The sequence below is a fragment of the Rhamphochromis longiceps genome, linkage group LG23 (genome assembly GCF_057381845.1).
Source record: "Rhamphochromis longiceps isolate RC_006_pf linkage group LG23, R_longiceps_female_GT1.1, whole genome shotgun sequence".
Taxonomy (NCBI): Eukaryota; Metazoa; Chordata; class Actinopteri; order Cichliformes; family Cichlidae; genus Rhamphochromis; species Rhamphochromis longiceps.
The window spans coordinates 12,372,965-12,388,652 of record NC_140578.1 but is presented as its reverse complement, the minus strand read 5'-3'; the positions used below and the strand labels follow the sequence as shown (position 1 = coordinate 12,388,652).

At 38.7% G+C, this 15,688-nt stretch overlaps 1 protein-coding gene across 1 annotated transcript; it reads left to right on the top strand.

Annotated features, from left to right (window-relative positions):
• Nucleotides 1-346: 346 nt before the first annotated feature.
• LOC146641407 (uncharacterized) lies at nt 347-15,656 on the top strand. Its single transcript, XM_085397963.1, has 6 exons — nt 347-782; nt 2,374-2,404; nt 3,345-3,376; nt 4,502-4,528; nt 7,513-15,498; nt 15,615-15,656. The coding sequence occupies exons 5-6, from the start codon at nt 8,827-8,829 to the stop codon at nt 15,654-15,656; spliced, it is 6,714 nt and encodes a 2,237-aa protein (XP_085254089.1). The 5' UTR covers nt 347-782; nt 2,374-2,404; nt 3,345-3,376; nt 4,502-4,528; nt 7,513-8,826.
• The last annotated feature ends 32 nt before the right edge of the window (nt 15,657-15,688 follow it).

The following is a 15,688-nucleotide window of genomic DNA, read 5'->3' as shown; positions in this document are numbered from 1 at the left end:
TCTGCTTTTTATGGGATTTGTGCCTAATATAGTATTTCTGCTTTTTATAGGATTTTTGCTCAAACATAGTATTTCTACTAAATGTAGTGTTTATGCTTAATCATCCTATTTCTGCTTTTTATAGGATTTGTGCTTAATATAGTATTTCTGCTAAATTATAGTATTTCTGCTTTTTATAGTATTTGTGCTAAAACATAGTATTTCTACTAAATGTAGTATTTATGCTTAATCATACTATTTGCATATTGGGGAATTCGTGGCTTCTAAGTCAACAAGTCATCCATGTCATATATCTCTAAAAATTCACATTTTAATGATAAATTGTCAACACTTGAAGATTCCCCCATCTCTTCTGAACAAAACGGTGCAGTGACCGTTCTAGCCCTTACGGTTAGGAAATTATAGTCATTTGTTTTGAGGGGAATCCTTAATGGATAATGTTTATATATATATATTTGTCTTTAAAACATCTTTGCAGACTGACTGTCCTGGACTGGTTGTTGTTGTTTTTTTTTTCAGGTCTGGTGAACTCAGCTCTTTGGTGTTGGTGTTCAGGAGTAGAGCCTTCTAATAATATTTATTCAAGTTATAGATTTAAAGTTCTGCGAGTTTTTTCTGTAGCAAATAAATATTGTATAGAATATTTAAAATCACCTACATTTTTGATGTTTACAATGCCCATTGTGTGTAATACTGGAATTTCCTACTACCCGTGAACGCCTCATCTTTTACCTGACTGCCGGACATCCGCCTTTCCGCACACTTCGCTGAGTCCGCTCTGGGTGAGTGCTGCCGCTCTGCTTCTCCTCTTCTCTCCTAAATGTTTATAGTCTGTTTGTGTGATTTAACGAGTTCTTTTAGTGATTTATAAAGCCAACCGAGGTATAACTCATATTAGAGTAACACAGTGGTTGCTTTTTCTTAGTGAAACTTTGTCATTTTTGTATGTAAAAGGAGTGTTTGATGAGCTAACAACCCGATGCTAATGCCTAGCGCTCCTTTGAGCCCAGTGTGAAATGAAAATTTGACTGTGAACCACGGTTATTGTGTTGTTTTATTAATTACATTTGGTGTGTTTGTCAGTCTGTTACATAAGGTGCAGTTAGTTCTCTTCACAAATCAGTTGGTTAAAACAGCCTCATTCTTTATGCTGTAAAGTTTTTAACGAACCGCCATCTTAGATTCAGTGTCAGCTGTCGGCAAGATCAAAGGAGCCATTTTACCGCCTCTGACCGAACACGGGAGAAAAAGAGTCACGTTTGTCCAGGTCTTGTGGGTTAATTAAGACAAAGGAGGGGGAGAAACTGAGGATTAAACATAGGCTATGTCCCCACATACACGGGTATTTTTGAAAACGGAGATTTTCCGTTTCTGTTTTAAAAATCAATCCCGTCCACACATAAATGCAGAAATGAAGGAGAACGCTGCTAGGAACATGCCAAAGCAGCAGGTGGCGCTATATTCCTAACCGTGTAGAAATGTTGGCCAATCAGAAGTCTAGAAGCCTCGGTGGGAAATGGTAAACAAAGATGGGGCATAGAAGCAGAACCGAGTCATATCTGTGGGGGGACAGTAACTGTGTGCGCATATGTAAGCATTTAAACACTGCAGAGAGAACAATTAACAGTAACCGTATTGTAGAAATGCATTTCACCGAAACAATAACGTTGCGCACAGTGTGACGTCAAAAAAGGCGCTGCGTTTTCTCCGTTTCCCTGTCCACACATAAATGCAAAAACGGAGTTTTCGAAAATATTCTGGCAAGCGTTTTTAGTTTTTCAGTGACCGAAAACGCCGTTTAAGTGTGGACGAAAGGTGCAAACGCATAGAAAAATCTCCATTTTCAAAAGTACGTGTGGACATAGCCCAAGAATAATAAGAACTCCTAATATGTAGACTTTAATTTTTAAGAACTGTTTAACAAAGGCTTGTTTGTGCCAACCTAAATCTGCAGCAGTTTAAATTCTCACTTTGTGGGAAATTAATGAAATAAACAACAGCCCACCTTCACATAAATAAAATATGGCAGTGTATTATTATTAGTATGGTACATAGATATTTATTTTAAAACTACAGCATATTTACTATGATACTATGTGCAGTTGGTAATATTTTAGGAAGTAGAATTTGAATGCAGACCACCTCAAATATTAAAGCCTTAAAAATATGTCGTGCAGTTTTTCATGTATGAGTGTTTTGCAATCTTAAATGAGATGTAGACCAAAGAAAACAGAGGAGAGTTGTTGTTTGTATTCCAGCTGTAGTAAACAAAGAAGTTTAGTGAATCTTTTTGACAACAGAGAGTGATGCAGTATTGATGCTGATTTGAGTTTTCTGATCCTGTATTTTTGTTCTTTGTCTTTTGTTACACAGAGTGAAATAAAGCTTGGTTTTGCCTTTGCTGGTAAGTAAACAGTGATTGTAACTGAAGCAATATGAAATTGGGATTGTGTAACATTTTTAGCAATTTACATACAATAGTTTGGCTTTTTGTGATATCTTGCCATTTGCTCATGGGCAAAAACACATTTAGGATTTATAAGCAGTAAAGCCCCCCCCCCCACTAGATCTCTGAGTGTCCCTAAAAATGTCCCTGAAGTTTAATAGGCCATTTATGTCTAATTTTAAAGGCTTATCAAAGCATTTCTGTAGTAATTATTGTTTTTATTACACATGTTAAGGCCATTTGAGACTCTGCAATTAAATTTTGCCCTCTTTAGACTAAAGTGAGTTCATTTTGTCTGAGGTACAGTGCTGGGAAAAGTCTTTTTTTCCTTGCAGATTTATTTTGTTCATGCTTTTTTGTCACATGTTTCAAATCATCTAACAGGGATGATATGAATAAATACAAAAAAGCATTTTAAAGGGATGATTTCACATATGAAGCAGAGAAAACCAAACCAGAGCTATCTGTTCTAATGTGAGAAGATGCTGGTCTCTAATACCCAGCTGTGGAAGCCCTGATACGAAGAACTACCATCAAGCATTTATAGTATCAAGTATCATTTGTGATTGTTGCATGCTTTGAAACTGTGATGTTATCATTTGATCAAGTGTGCAGTGCGAGCAAATCATTGCTTGTGGTATCTGCTGTGTTATGTAATAGCACCAAAGTATTAGAGCTTTACGTTAATGAGGAATTTCTGTGGCTTATTGCAGATCGATAAAACGACACATCACCTTAATAAAGACAGAAATCTTTAATAAGGTGCAGAAAGAGAAGATCGGGTGTTTATAGTAAACAAAGAATTTAACATTTTTTTTTCACTACAGATTGTGATGCAGTATTGACTCTGATGCTGATTTCAGTTGTCTCATTCTGTATTTTTGTTCTTTTGTTACAGAGTGAAACAGAACTTCGGTTTTGCCTTTGCTGGTAAGTAAGCAGCAATTGTAACTGCAGTAATATGACATTGTCACTGTGTAACATGTTTAGCAACTTACCTAACGTAGTTTGGTTTTTGTGACATTACCATTTACTGATGGGCAAAAACAAATGGTCAGAATTTATACCTTGTAGCAGCAAAGGCCCCACACATGACCTCTGACTGTCCCTGAAGTTTAACAGGCCATTTGTGTCTGATTTTTATGTTTGAACACAAACAACTGTTTTTATACAGTTGTTCATGTTCTCCGTTTGTTTATGGATTTACCTAGCAGACATAACTATGAACGCATTTTAGGTGAGTTAGTGTAAGTGGTAGCTTAAACACTTAAGAGCACCACAGTTGTTGATTTATATCTTCACTCATATTCTGCTTATGTATTACATTAAAGTCAGACCACTATAGAAGTATTTTTGCCTGAGTGAACAGAAGTGGTACGTTAAACATTTAAGCAATAATAAAAGACTAAGAGAACCAGAGTTGTGAGTAGGCAATGTTGTGTATGTTAAAGCCTGTGTGTAATTTATGTACACTAAGTTTAAATCAGTTTCTTAATAAGTTGCTTGATACAATGTGTTTGAAAATTATATATAAAAGGGAAATATTGCAAAATACAAAAAGATTCCTGCCAACAGGTACAATGGAAGGACTTTTTATTATAATTTTTAAGAAATTAATTGCAAAAATGGCGTGCCACTGTTGTTACTATAACATGTCAGAATTTACATGTATTTTAGGATTTACATATTCAGATCAGAACTAAAACCTAATGAGGTTTTCCGTTGATTCTAACAGTTGTGGTTTTTCCACACTTTATTAAGCACTGACTTGTGATAGAAAATGATGGAGCTAAAAAGCCATAATCTGTACCAACAAATATTGGTGCCTCTTCTTTGCACTTCTGTAGTATGCATGCCTTTATTACACATGTTATCGTCATGTGAGACTCTGTAACTAAAGTTTGTCCTCTTTAGACTACAGTGAGTTCATAAAGGCTTGAAGAAATTGAGGATCTTACTAGTTATTTCATGTCACAGTAAATTGGATTGTGTGTGAAGAGGTTCAACAGTGTAAGTCATTAAACAGTGATCTGATGTGTTGTTTCCTTTCTCTAGGATACTGATCTGATCGTCGCAAGTCTGGTAAGTATAGGTTTTGTCTGCAGTACAGTGCTGAGAAAGGTCTTTCTTCCTTGCAGATTTATTTTGTTTATGCTTTTTTTCACATGTTTCAAATCATCTAACAAGGATGACCTGGATAAATACAAAAAGCAGTTTTAAAGTGATGATTTCATTTTTGAACCAGAACAACCTGGTCTAATGTAAAAACATATTGGTCTCTAATACCCAGCTGTGGATGCCCTGATAGCAACAATTACCATCAAGCATTTACAGTAACTGGTAATGACTGGTTTACATCACTGGTTGATTTTGGTCCACCATAATTTCAGAATTGTCTTAATTAGATCCAAACAGGACAGGCAAAAAAAGAAAAGAAAAAAGTCTTAATTAAGGCCCAATATAGGGTTTTCAAGTCATACCAAGTACCACGGTGGTTAGCACTGTTGCCGCACAGCAAGAAGGTCCTGAGTTTAATTCCAACATCAGGCCGGGGTCTTTCTGTGTGGAGTTTGCATGTTCTCCCGGTGTTTGCGTGGGTTCCCTCCGGGTACTCCGGCTTCCTCCCACCGTCCAAAGACATGCAGCTTGTGGGGATAGGTTAATTGAATAATCCAAATTGTCACTAGGTGTGTATCTGCGAATGAATGTGAGTGCGAATGGTTGTCTGTCCCTGTGTGTTGGCCCTGCGACAGACTGGCGACCTGTCCAGGGTGTACCCTGCCTCTCGCCCTATGACAGGTGGGATAGGCTCCAGTGCCCCCTGAAAAGGATAAGCGGAAGCGAATGGATGGATGGATGGATGGATAGGGTTTTCAAGTCATACCAAGTATCTTAATTTCATTAAAGTCCAGACTGATTCGTTTACACCAAGTGTTTTGTTTCATTCATTCAATTGGACTTGCTTGTGTGCTTCAGATCCTAAGTGTGATTAAACTTAAGCCCAGGACCTGATGAGTTGATGTAGGTCCTGAAGTAGTAAAGGAACTCTGGGACATCACAGTAACAGCACCATGTTTGACTTTAATGCTGGTGTTTTTCTCTCACTATAGATGATTCAGTTTAGTGCAGTTAGTCAGCACAGCTCTTGGTTATCATCGAGATATTATTAGGCAACTTGTTTTTGCCTGTTCAGCTACAATATCTGGGAGCGTTTTTGTTTTCTGGGGTCTCCAGATCCTTAGAAATCTCTTTGTAAACCTTTACAGAACTATATGTGTTTGTTTCACATTAGAGCAGCTCACGACTAGCAGTTTAGGGACAATTAAATATTCACATAGGGCAGGGGTCTCAAACTCCACTCTTCAAGGGCCGGTGTCCTGAAGCTTTTCCACGTGTCCCTGTTACAAAACACCTGAATAACATTTGTAGGTCATTAGTGAGAGTATAGAATTTGACTGTGTTGAAGTGGCATCCCCGAAGACTGTTCAAATTTAAGTAATTTAAGTGTTTGGAAAAATGTACTTCTAAAAGTACTTTCATTGCATCATGTTCATTCACTCATGAGCTGCTATAACATGAATCAAATGGCTGAATTACCACCTCAGCATGCAGTCACGTTCTGTAGAGTTTTGCTAATGACCTACTAATGTTATTGAGGTGTGTTGCAACAGGGACACATAGAAAAGTTTCTGGACACCAGGCCTTAAGGACCAGAGTTTGAGACCACTGGTGGTAGGGCATTGTGGATTTCAAAAGCTTCTTCCCTTAAATCACTGCCTAAAAAATGCTTTTTGTAATTTGTCATAATGACTTGCAAAATATAGGTGGGATGAAAACATAAACATAAGACATTTTATAGTGGCCTGATATTTTTATCAAGGCTGTTTTTTGAAAATAATCCTGCCCTAATTTACAAAAGATGAACTGTCTGAAAGTCATGTTTGTTTGTTTGTTTAAGAAATGTGGGAATCTCCAGCAAAGATCTTACATGCAACAGCTCAGATACAGCACTCACTTCTGTTCTTTTTATCATGAAATGATCTACAAAGAAATGATCATCATACTAAATTTTGCTAATTAGGCCTTTATATCAGCTATGATAAGTTTATTATAGATTTAGTGTAGTGCTTATTGCTGTGTATCAAACATGCCCCAAATGTGACTGAAATATGTAGAAACTGCTGTGTAGAAACTAGCTGTCTCCAAATTTCTCATTTTGCCAAAATTCATACAGAGTGACCTGAAACTGTGCTGTAACCTCAGTGTGTTGGTTTTGTTGGACCATTTAATATTTACAGTAAGTTACTGTAGCAGCACGTCTTAGTTTGAGTTTATAGACTTAGTTTATTGTTTTAATAGAATGTAAAAATGTCCTTATAACAGTTCCACCATCATTTGTTAAACATTGTCATTCTGTTCAGTCCAATAATTTACTGTAGAAGTCTTTAGTATTTAAAGCCCTACATGTATTGTATTTTTGAGATTATAAGGCATAATGTCAATAAACAAGCCTGTTTTTAAGGCAGATTAAGCCAAACAAACAGTCAGATAAGTCAAACTTTATTCAAGTCATTCACAAACAACTCTCAACACTGTTCAGTTGTAACACATAAAATACAGAACAATACACTCACTTTTTCAGTTCATTCCTCATCCACAAATCCATCAAACTCTTCATGGGTTGATCAGTTTGAAATCTGCTTCTTAAGCATGTCTCTTAGCACGTGCCAGGTCCTTGTACACACACCATAATGTTATGTTGAAGCACCGTACGAATTACTCTGCGAGGGTCCTGACTATGGTAGCCATAATGCTCTGACAATACATCAAGCAGCGCAGCTTTGTAGCTTACGAAGTCTTACTAAAATATTTGACAGAATTTTGAGCGCTGTGTACCACAGAAATCCCGTTTGAGGTCAGTAAGCATAACCAGAATCGATACGCTAGGCACATTGTATGTTTTTGAGATAATGACAGGATTTTAGGTGTGCCATATAGTCTGAAGAATATGGTAAATCCAAGCATGTTGGAAATATGACTAATTCCATGCCTTTTGTGTCTTACAGGTGACCTGCTGCAGAAGATCCTCTCTCTCTCTATCATTATAAGCAATTCTGTCTATCCTATCACTCTCCCAACTCTATCTAATTTGAAAGCCATTCTATCTTGTATCCCTCTATCCCTACTGCTCTATCTAATTTGAAAGCCATTCTATCTTGTATCCCTCTATCCCTACTGCTCTATCTAATTTGAAAGCCATTCTATCTTGTATCCCTCTATCCCTACTGCTCTATCTAATTTGAAAGCCATTCTATCTTGTATCCCTCTATCCCTACTGCTCTATCTAATTTGAAAGCCATTCTATCTTGTATCCCTCTATCCCTACTGCTCTATCTAATTTGAAAGCCATTCTATCTTGTATCCCTCTATCCCTACTGCTCTATCTAATTTGAAAGCCATTCTATCTTGTATCCCTCTATCTCTACCGCTCTATCTAATTTGAAAGCCATTCCATCTTGTATCCCTCTATCTCTACTGCTCTATCTAATTTGAGAATCCAAGTTTTGAGAATCCTTTCAGAATCCAATTTTCAGAAATCCAAGTTACCAGAACTTGATCTATCTGTTACAGAATTCTGAGAGATCTCTGCTCTCACTGCTCTTTCTTTCCTGTCATTAAGCTCTCTCACATTCAGTCATTTTGCTTTAAATTACAAGTTGAATATACAGTAGTAGAATTACAGTACAGTAGAACTTATAGTAGAAACTACTTACACAGCCCTACATTTGTCATTTTAATTTTGCATTAGACTTTAGTTTGGACTGCTAGTTTGGCTTACTTTGATCAATTGTATAAAATATCACCTTTTTATAAGTTTATTTGTAATAAGATAATCTGGTTATTTTGTAATACATACATTCAGATAAATAATAAATTAGATCCAGTCTGTTAGTCTGTTTCATTGGCTATAACATTTGACTGCAAGTTTATAGTATTATTATTTAAGGACTAACCCATTTTGTCACTCAGTGTAAGTATTCAGTCAGTATTGTCATCGAGAAGTGCCTGAGGACCCAGACTTCCTGTTTCCTGACTGCTGCAGAACATCCAGCTGAAGAAACCCCGTTTCTAAAAGAGGTACAATAAAACGGACCAAATTGTTTCCAGAGAACTTTGAATTTCCTTTATTTTGAGTTTGGAGTACAAATCAGCTTTTTAACATCTATTCATATATTCATAAAAACATTTTATAGTATAATAGTACATTTCTCAGATTTAACAGTAACTTAAGGAGTTATAAGTTTTTCTGTGTTTCAAGGTTCAGTTTTGTTTATATTTGTGTATAACCACATATAAGCTCCAGATTGTACTTCAGCAAAATGCCAAGAAAAAGTCAAAGGTCGCAGTCCCTGAAGCTTAGATGGCAAAAGCAGAAAGAACAGGTGAATGTTTCTCAGAGCAGTGAGCAGGTAAAGGTGTGTGTTTCAGCTTTTCCCAGCACAGAAGTGCAGAGCAGTGTTCAGACAGCCACAGTGTCTTATGCAGATGTGGTAAAGAAAGGTGTTCCCTCAGTGTCTGTCCCAGAGTCTGAAGTTATGCAGGTAATCCAGACTAAACCCCAGCTAACTGTACAAACACAGCATGATGAAGAGACAGCCACAGTGTCTTATGCAGATGTGGTAAAAAGAAGTGTTCCCTCAGTGTCTGTCCCAGAGCCTGAAGTTATGCAGGTAATCCAGACTAAACCCCAGCTAACTGTACAAACACAGCATGATGGACAAGCTCCAGGACAGTCTCATGTACAGGTTACAAACAGTGAAAGTCCACGAGTGAGTAGCGTCTGTGCTTCCCGAAGCCAGGCCGCTCCTAGGTATGGAAAGTACCGGAATCAGCAATGCATGGCTAACAGTTTGGTTTTCCTGTCATTCTTACACGAGGATGAATTTATTACCAGAGCAGATCTAAACCGTGTGTTGGACAAAGGCCATGCCGTCTATTCAGATGCCAGACTGAGGTTTGTGAACAGTGTGTTTCTAGCCTGCGATGAACTTCCCTCAGTTGTTACCAGCCGCACACACGAGTATCAAGTCGACATGTCTCAGTTTGCTCATTACGGCACATTTGATGGTACAGATCACTTTCCGAGCCTTGAACAGGGATTACAGTGTTTGGCTTCAGACGTTCGCTATGCTTTGCTAGTCATGGGAGGAACAGTCATCGCTGTTAGCAGGCTGACTTCAGGTGAATATGCATATTTTGATCCTCACCCACGTAAGTCTACTGGTATGCCATTGTCGCTAAGTGTAAGTGGTGGAACTGCAGTTATGTTGAAATTCACACGTCTTAATGACATGATTGACAGGATCAAACGTTTGTACAGAATGTTCAGCATCGCACCAAGCTGCACTTATGAGCTACAGCCCATCGAGTTTCACAGTGAAAACGCTGCTGACCAAAGAGATGCTAATCAAACCACCGAATACAGACAAACAGCTACAACTGTTACAGCACCAGCTTTAAATGAAGCCGTTCATGAAATAAACTCCCAAAGATCTACTGACCAGACACAGAAGACTGTGAGAGACACTTTAACGACTGAAGTGACATCATCCAGAGTGGATTATTCAAATGAGACAGCTGCTACTGAAAACAACCATCTTCCTTCTGAGTATTTAGAAAAAGAAACATCTGCATCCTCTGTGAGAGAAACGCAGGTAACATCAGATTCTGTTCCTCAGAATGATTCAAACACTGCCTACTGTTTAACTAATATAACAGAGGAACTCTCAGATAAACTGCTGAAATATAATAAACAGCAAAGGAGAAAAATAAGGAGAAGATTATTAGCCCAAGAAAAAGTACCACAGAGAAAGGAAAATCAGAAGAAGAAAGAAAGGCAGATGTACAGGTTTGATGAAAGCTTCAAGACAAAGAAAAAAAACTCAACTAAGAAGTGTAATGATCCTGATCACAGACAGAAAAAGAGCATGTACAAAAATGAATTGTATAAATTAAATGCTACCTATAAGGAGAAACAGAGAGAACATTTAAGAAAGATGTATAGGGAAAGTGCTAAAATTAGAGAGAGAAAAAGAGAATGTGTCATAAGGACATATAAAGACAATCCCCTATTCAGAGAAAAGCAGAAGGAACGTATAACAAGAACATATAGAGAGTCTCCCATATTCAGAGAAAAGCAGAAGGAACGTGTAACAAGAACATATAGAGAGTCTCCCATATTCAGAGAAAAGCAGAAGGAACGTGTAACAAGAACATATAGAGAGTCTCCCATATTCAGAGAAAAGCAGAAGGAACGTGTAACAAGAACATATAGAGAGTCTCCCATATTCAGAGAAAAGCAGAAAGAGCGTATAAGAAGAATATACAGAACTTGTGCTGGATTCAGAGAGAAACACAAAGCTTACATGAGGTCATATGTATATAACCTATATAAAAAAAGCGAAGATTTTAAACAGAAAAAACGATCTTATATGACAAAGCGGTATGGAGAAGAAAAACAATTTCAGCAACAACACAAGGACAATATGAGAGAACGAATGAGAGTAAAATATTGGAACGGTTTTTCTTTCAGACAGATGCATAATATCAGATGTGCAATGAATATAAAACGGAAATATCGCCAGATGCATCGACCAGCTGAGAGTTTACAGTGTCATCCAGAGAACACTTTAATGAATGAGGCCATATCTCGTTTCAGATCAAACATTAAGTCAGCACCATCTTATGTTTGTACTGTTTGTCTAAAAGCTTCTTTTCCTAATCAGGTGAAAATCTGCAAAAGAGAAAATTACTCAAAACACCAGACTGTAGCTCATCAGTGCCTAACTGGTAAATTTGTTCATGTGTGTGATGAAGCATGTCATGATCACTGCAGCTTTCCTGTTGAGAGAAAAAAAGAGTATATCTGTCACACATGTCACAGTTCCCTCAAAAGTGGATGCATGCCCAGGCTTGCTGCTGTTAACGGTTTAGAACTGCAGGATATTCCAGCTGAACTTTGTGATCTCAACATTCTGGAGAGACATCTGATTGCCAAATGCATACCATTTGCTAAGATTATTCCTCTTCCAAAGGGGAGACAGAGACTCATACGTGGTAATGTGGTGTGTGTACCATCTGAGGTCCAACAAACAGTTGACAGTTTACCGAGGATCAGAAGCCAATCACAGATCATGAGGATAAAGCTGAAAAGACGACTGTGCTACAAAGGCCATCAGCTGTTCCAGACTGTCACCTGGTCTAAACTCATTCAAGCTCTGCGTAAACTGAAACAAATTCATCCACAGTACACAGATATTATTATCAGAGATGATGCATTGCTTTGTGATCCAACGTTACCTGATGATGACAGCAGTGATGAAGCCAGCATGGCAAGTGATGATTATAATGAAGCAGATTTAATGGAAATTGACAACTATGAAAAAGATGCCCTTTTGTGTGAAAGTGAGTCTCAAAGTGACCAAGATATTAATATGCAATCCTGTGATGAACAACCAGAGGAACAAAATCCAGATGAACCAGAAAGTGATTTGAACAATGGAGGTTTTGCTCTAGAAAGTTGTCTGCAGCCCGTAGACATTTCAGAAGAGATTCTCTGTTTCACTGATAACACATATTGTGTGGCTCCTGCAGAAAGAAACAATCCTGTTAGCTTCTTCAGAACTCCTCATTTGGAAGCCATGGCATTTCCTGTGCAGTTTCCTACTGGTCAGAATACACTGGATGAAAAGAGACGTCTTAAACTCACACCAAGTGCTTACTTCAAGTCAAGGCTTTTCAACATTGATGCAAGATTTGCTAAAGACACAAATTACCTGTTTTTCTCACAGTTTGTCACTGAAATACACTTGGCTAATTCCAGCATGACAATACAGCTAAGGAAAGGTAAAACTATGACCAAAGATGGACGCAAAATCACATCAGGAATGTTACAAAGTAAGACAGAAGTAGAGAAGCTGGTAAGAAATAAAGATGCAATCAGATTTATGCAGCCACTCAGAGGAACTCCAGCTTACTGGCAGAAAACTACCAGAGATCTATTCAGCATGGTTCGCCAAATAGGAACACCTCAGTTCTTTGTCACTTTCTCTGCTGCTGAGATGAGATGGCCTGAAGTGATTCAAGCAATAAAGAGACAGCAAGGTGAAGAGGTTGATTTTGAAGCCCTGGACTGGTCAGAAAAGTGTGAAATTCTAAGATCAAATCCAGTAACCACCATGCGAATGTTTGATAAACGTGTTGAGGCTTTGTTCAGAGATTTGCTTTTTTCTCCTGCACAGCCCCTTGGTGAGATCATTGATTACTTTTACAGAGTTGAGTTCCAGCACAGAGGTAGTCCACATATACACATGTTGCTGTGGATTCGAGAAAAGGTAGAAGCAGATGTGGATGACGACCAAACTGTCTGTGACTTTGTTGACAGATACATCTCAGCTCAACTCCCTGATCCAGAAAAACAACCTGAACTGCACAAAAAAGTCACTGAGCTACAAAAGCACAGCAAAAACCACACAAAGACATGCTTTAAGAGTGTGAACTCTGGTTGTAGATTTGGGTTTCCCAAACCACCAGCCACAAGAACAATGATTGTGAGACAGGATGAGGATTCAGACACTGAAGCTGCAAAAGCCAAACTCAGACCTTTGTTGAACCTGCTGAAGGAACCTGAAGCTGCTTCCCTCACCATAGAGCAGATTCTGTCACGATGCAACTTGACAATGAATGAGTATGAACAGTGCCTCCAAGACATAAACAAGAAAACAGCTCTGATTCTGAAACGTGACCCAAATGAGTGTTGGATCAACAATTACAACCCAGACCTGCTTGAAGCCTGGAACTCTAATTTAGATGTCTCATTCATTTTGAATGCCTATTCATGTATAGAATACCTCTGTAAATATATAACAAAGAAAGAATCTGGCCTCTCTGAATACCTGAAGACAGTTATTGACAACTCTGATAAGAACACCGTCAATGAGTGTGATGAAATGAGAGCTGTGATGCAGGCTTACTCAAAAAAGAGAGAAATCAGCGCACAGGAGTGTGTGACTCGAGTCTGTGGCCTAAAAATGAAAAAATGTTCCCGCAGTGTTGTATTTGTACCAACAGATGATAACCCAGTAAAAATGAGTCGGCCCATGAGCTTCCTGGAAAGCACAACACACGACAGTTGTAATATTTGGATGACAAGTTTGAGTGATAAATACAAATGCAGACCTGAGACCCCAGAATATGAGGAAATGTCACTGGCTGATTTTGCTGCCTTGTGCAGGTTGGTAAGTGGTCCAAATGAAGGAAAAGATGTGCTTCCTCTTCTAAACCAGCTTGGATTTGTACAAAGGCGAAAGAATGATAAACCAGCTATAATCAGATATTACCACTGTTCACAGGAAAAAGATCCTGAGCAATATTATGGTCGACTGTTGAGACTTTACCTTCCACACAGATCAGAGCAGGAACTGAAATCACAAGGGTTCCAAACCTATCAGTCCTTCTACAACTCAGGTTTTGTACGACTTCCATGTTCAGACCACAGTGAGTCTGTGAAAAGGGTTGTGAAAAGAAATAAAGACAAGTATGAGAAGAACTCTGAGGATATTGAGAGTGCACTGGAAGAGTTTGAACAAAATAGGGATGTTGTGATTGATGAATGGTGTAATCTTGCTCCTGAATCTGAAGTTGTGAGGCTGCAATGTGATGAGAATCTTCCTGAGAGACATTCTGATGATGAGAACGAACAGGAGAATGTCCCCGACTACAGTCGTCAGTCTGATGCTGTAACAGAGATCAGAGCCATCAGAGAACAACCTGCAGTAGATCCAGCCGTGGTACGTGTAATGTATCAGAATCTGAACCAGAAGCAGGCCTGCGTGTTCTATGCCATAAGAGACTGGTGTATTCAGCGAGTTTGTGGTTTGAACCCAGATCCATTTTTCTTCTATATCAATGGTGGTGCAGGAACTGGAAAGTCACATCTGATTAAGTGTATTCATTCTGAAGCATCAAAGATCCTGAGCAGACTGCCTGCTAATGCAGAAGAAGCTGACATATCAAATCCAACTGTTTTACTGACTTCATTTACCGGTACAGCAGCTTTTTCTATCAATGGCTCTACATTACATTCTCTACTGAAACTACCCAGGAGTCTGAAACCACCCATTCAAGGACTTGGTAACCAACTGGATGAAGTCAGATCTGAGCTGATGAATGCTGAAATTATTGTTATTGATGAGATTTCAATGGTTTCAAAACCCCTTTTTGCTTATGTGGATGCAAGACTGAAACAAATCAAAGGCACTCAGAGACCTTTTGGTGGAATGTCAGTTTTAGCTGTTGGAGATTTTTACCAGCTGCCACCAGTGCGACAGTCTAAACCTCTCTGTGTTTACGATCCAGAACAGATTGACCTATGGCAGGAACATTTTCAGATGATCACTCTAACCGAGATCATGCGTCAGAAAGATGATGTGGCCTTTGCAGAGATGCTGAACAGGATTAGAGTCAAAGAAAAGACAGATGAGCTTTCTCAGTGCGACAGAGATTTGTTGTCACAGGCTGTGACTGCACCAGAAGAATGTCCAACTGAGGTCTTACACATTTATGCCACCAACAAGAATGTGGAATCCCACAACACAGATACCCTGAAGAAGCTTCATTCAAACATCATAATCATCAATGCAGACGATTTCCAGAAGGATAAATGTACAGGCAGAATGGAACGAAGAGACAAACCATTTACAGGTGGGAGAAATGATTTACCTGACACTCTGAATGTTGCTGAAGGAGCTCGAGTCATGCTGACCAGAAACTTGGACACACTAAACGGTTTGGTCAACGGTGCTTTTGGTATACTGGTAAAGGTGGTGAGATCTGAAAATGATGGACACATAATTAAACTGGGGCTCAGGATGGACAACCGGCAGCCTATGAGACACAAACGCAGTGCTAATGCAGCTTCTGATGATCTGGTTTACATTGAGAGAGCAGAGGAGAGTCTGAAGTTTAAAGGAGCAGTACGCAGACAGTTTCCTGTAAAGCTAGCATTCGCTTGCACAATTCACAAAACTCAGGGTCTTACAACACAGACAGCTGTAGTTTCAATGAAGAACATTTTTGAACCAGGTATGGCTTACGTTGCTCTCAGCAGGGTGACGTCTCTCAGTGGACTCTATTTGCAGGACTTGGATGAGAAAAAGATTTACTCCAATCCCGAGGTAACTG